This window comes from Octopus sinensis, unplaced genomic scaffold, assembly GCF_006345805.1.
Source record: "Octopus sinensis unplaced genomic scaffold, ASM634580v1 Contig16426, whole genome shotgun sequence".
Taxonomy (NCBI): Eukaryota; Metazoa; Mollusca; class Cephalopoda; order Octopoda; family Octopodidae; genus Octopus; species Octopus sinensis.
In genome coordinates this window covers 1-5,000 of record NW_021834339.1, presented here as the reverse complement: position 1 = coordinate 5,000, position 5,000 = coordinate 1, and the positions used below count along the sequence as shown (strand labels likewise).

Sequence of the window (5,000 nt, the reverse complement as noted above, 5' to 3'; positions counted from 1 at the left end):
GATTCTTTGGGGTTTGAATAGTTCACCTCTGGAAACATGGGGGTTCTTTCAACATCCTTAAGCAAACCTTATTCAGGGACCGTTTGAGCGGGATGGCTATCAACCTGAAGAGAAGAAAATTCTAACTGGGCCCCACCTGCAAGGTCATGTTGTTTATCTTGATATGAAATCACCATGTCGCGCACATATGGTTGTGATGCATGTGCCTGGTGTACCTTTATCAGACGGGTGGTCATGATGGGTATATTGGGCTTCGTATATTTTACCCCAGTGTCACCTTGATGGCATGAACTGCTCTCTCACTCAATAATAATAATAATAATAATAATAATAATAATAATAATAATAATAATAATAATAATAATAATAATAATAATAACATATTGTCTGTCTTTGTTGTAGATCCTAAGGGGACCAGCGGCGAAGTTAGACGGTGAACGTTTGTACCAGCCCGGTATGACAAAGAATAGCGTATCTTCTGGATGGCCATAAACAGCTTGCCTGCCGCCGACATCACAACTGAATCATCTCATCTGTCCATGTTTTCTACTTTGAATATCACATAGAACAGTCTTCAACAATTTTATGACATTTCGTGAGTGTGTATACATAATATACACACCGCACATATTTAGGAAATATAATATACATTACATACACACATACAAATAGATACATATGAAATATATACATATATATATATATATATAATATATATATATATATATATATATATATATATATATATATATAGTGTATGTATGTATGTATTATGTATGTATATATGTATATATATGTATATGTATATATCAATGTATAAAAATCTTTTATATTTTGCCAATGTATATCAGTAATATTTATGTCCATAATCCTTATTGGCTCGAATATATATATATATATATATTATATATATAATATATATAATTATATATATATATAACATACATACATACTACATACATACATACATACATACATACATACATACATACATACATACATACATACATACATATATTCAACTCAGAATCAAGGAACTTTTATCATTCCTCAAAAGCAATACCAGTCCCTTAATGCATTGGGGGATCAGAAGGTTTACCAATCAATACTTTCTTTTCATGTACTGTATCTTGGGCCAATCAGTTTGTCGGAGCCAATCTTCTGGTGTGTGTATATATAACTGAAACTATTGGGACCTAAGAGGAAATAATTTGAATAATTTCGCCGATAACTTAATTATACAAATTCATACAGCCCCCCCCCCACCCCACCCACTTTGTTGAGTTATGTTCCCTTACCATGTTTTTGTTTTTATGCAAATTACACTCTTTTTGTATACATAAAATTGTCTACACCCGATCCAGATAGGACTGTTTACATCTGAAGACATCAAACATATATCGAAACACTGTGTCCATAGTTGTGCCTGTCTCGAAACGGAGATCATAAAGGGTTTTTACGAAACATGTTAATTCATTCAGAAATTTATTCCTAATATCTTAAATTTATCTCCATTTTTTTACTCTAGCGTTGCTCACACTTTTCACCGGATTTTGATTGCCATCTCCGTCTAAAAGAAGTTCAATAAATTCAGAATTTATTTAGAACAACATCGCTTAAGTTTCTTACACACATGCACACCAACACGCACACAATCACAAACACACACACACATACACACACACATATATATATATATATAACAAAAGGGAGCAGAGTCAAGTACATGCAACGAACACCGGACTCAGTTGTGGGTTTGAGCATTTTGATGAAATACGTGTATGTTCCATAAAGCTTTGAGTACCACGCACGTTTTCTGCTTATTATTTTATGTGGGGGCCGTGTATATATATGTATACACACACAGACGCTTGTTTAGTATCTATGTATCAATGTATAGATATATAAATGTATATATAACAAATTACGTACAGCTAGATTAAAAGTATTTCATTATATTCATATATGAAGGCGGCGAGCTGGCAGAAACGTTAGCACGCCTGGGCGAAATGCTTAGCGGTATTTCGTCTGTCATTACGTTCTGAGTTCAAATTCCGCCGAGGTCGACTTTGCTTTTCGTCCTTTCAGCGTCCATAAAATACGTACCTGCTGAATTCTGAGGTCAATTTAATCGACTTCCCCCTCCCCACAACCTCCTGGCCTTGTGCCAAAATTCGATACCATTTTATACATTCACATTCATAGATAAACATACGTACATATATACACACAGACATACATATTCACATGCTCACATATACAGATAAACATAAGCCTACACACAGACAGACACCCTTTCTCCTCCATAGCTACAGCACAAAATTCCCCATAACATCATTTAACTGCAATTTCTATCACGATTGCCTTTTTTGTTATAGTTGTTATTGTATTCCTACATGCCAGACCTCATCACATGACCTATGATGACATGTTTTCCAACTGTGACCTTCCCGCCTTTTCTGCGATACTTCATTTCAAACTACAATATCCAGTATGTCTCGTCTCATTTTATTAAATGCTGTAGCGTAATATTTAAGATTTGACTGTTACTTCTAGCATGAGGAGTGACCACATAGAGCTGCATTTCTCACCCTGGTGGCAGTAATATTCACTTCATGAGATGCCGGAATATTTAAGAAACATATTCACATTCTAATATATAAGAAACAACTTCAAATTAAGCTACAGCTGTTTCTGCGTAGGATTACAAGACAACCGTGGGACCATACCACTTTTTCTTTACATTTCGAAAGGGTAGGTGCTGGGTGGTTCCACTTATCGCCAAAGGGGGATGGTTAGGAAGGTTGGGAAACATTCATAGGGGTTCTGTCAATGGGATTTTCCTGCCAATGGTTCTTCTCCGGATGTCTTCTCACGTTTTCATATTCAAACCGAACCATTAAGTCCATCAGCTCCACCAACGGCGGAAGGTCTTCGAAGGGGAAGACTATGACATGGACCTCGTCATTAAATCATTAAGTAGGACCTACTTAACTTTTCCACCATATGCAATTATTTTCATTATTGTATTTCGAGACCACATAACATAATAAGGATTTTTTTAAGCTGGGGTCTGTGAATAAAATAACCCTGTTATCGCACTAACCTGATACAGCGGCATTGTGACTGCAAGAAGAGTTATTGAAGTGCGACGAAACTTTTTAACACTTCATAATAAACTGTGCTTTTAAGAAATAAACGGAAAGTGAATATAACAAGGCTTGGTGTGCTTTTAAATGGTTTAAATGATTCTTCGACGATGGAATTGTTTTCGGGTTAAGAAATGGTCTCAGATACCAACAACAAACAATTACACACACACACACACACACACACACACACACACACACACACACACACACACACACACACACACACACACACACATACACACACACACATAGTTTAAAATTGTACGCAAAAAGTTTTTGGTTGACGTTTAGAACTTACGCACTGGATTAACAATTGCACATGTTGAACATATATATACATACCTACATATATATATATATATATATATATATACATACATATATATATCCCTCTCATATGTACATAATCATCCCTCTCATATGTATATAATACAATTTACTGAACGTTCAGATTTTAATATGCTAGACCACTGGTGTTAAATTGATGTAAATTAATATCCAATTTCTCACCCAAATTTTAAATTTAAATTTATATATATATATATATAATAACGATACTTTTTTAAAAGACACTAGCTTTGCTGAACATAGGAGCTAAAACCCTCCGAGCCACAAAAATTAACACTATATTTACACAGACATGGTCGGAAAAAAATCTAAGTGAATTAAAGAATTGCCTCTTACCTCTGCAAAAATGTAAAAAAGAATTCCAGTTAACTTGATATCAAGATTTCGAATTTAGCGCCAAAAGACACGCTTGATTCTCTTCAGTCGAGTCCACCGTAAAATAAACACTGGATTATCACTTAAGCCAATGCCTGAGTCCGTTTCAGTGGCCTAGCAGCTCTGAGAGAAGCGAAATTAGGGGAATACAAAGAACGTTAATAATCACGAGAGATATTGATGTTAATGGCCGCAAGCTAAAGCCGTATCGGCAAAATAATTGGATAAATATATTTAAAAAATCATATATAATAAAGGTGCTTTTTAAAAAGACACCAGCTTTGCTGAACATAGGAGTTAAATCCCTCCGAAGCCACAAAAATTAACACTATATTTACATAGGCATGCTTGGAAAAAAAATTAATGGCTTCAGAGAGTTTTAGCTCCTATGTTCAGCAAAGCTGGTGTCTTTTAAAAAAGCACCCTTATTATATATGATTTTTAAAATATATTTATCCAATTATTTTTCCGATCCGGCTTTAGCTTGCGGCCACTAACATCAATATCTCTCGTGAGTATTAACGTTCTTTGTATTCACCTAATTTCGTTTTTGTCAGTGCTGCTATATATATCTTAAGGAAAACAAATATGCACACGCCACATCTAGAACTGATACGATTCTTCGAGAGATTACAGAGGCTATACACATAGCAATAGACAGACGGAGCCTCAACAGAAAACAGGAATGCAGCAATAACATCTAACACCACCACCATGCAACACGACGACTAAAGACAGAAGCGAGGGAAAAAAACAGATACAAACAGTGTAGTACACACACAATAGACAGATATGCACATATCTATGATAAATGTAAGAAACAGAAATAGATAAACCAAAAAAGAACTGTGTAAAGGATATGGATACAAACAATGTAGGAAGCGAACTCATATACACACACAAACACACATAGAGTCACTTTACACACGACTACAACAACATCGACAACAGCAACAACGGCAGCAGTAGCAACAACAACAACTACCACGATGGCAAGAGCGTGGGCGAACACACAAACACAGAGAGATACAGGAACGGTACCAAAAGTTGGGGTCAAGGGCAGCAGCAGCAGCGGCAACGGGGGAAGGAACAGGATTGGAGTGGGGTCAAAGTGCTATTACGAAC

The 5,000-nt window shown here is 35.7% G+C and overlaps 1 protein-coding gene across 1 annotated transcript in view; it reads left to right on the top strand.

The window, feature by feature from the left end:
• LOC115230806 (contactin-3) overlaps nucleotides 1-710 on the top strand; it is a 47,434-nt gene extending 46,724 nt beyond the window's left edge. Inside the window, exon 6 of the mRNA XM_029800933.2 lies at nucleotides 403-710. Coding sequence (XP_029656793.1) covers nucleotides 403-437 — 35 coding nt within the window. The 3' untranslated portion in view covers nucleotides 438-710. The remainder of the gene's footprint in view (nucleotides 1-402) is intronic.
• The last annotated feature ends 4,290 nt before the right edge of the window (nucleotides 711-5,000 follow it).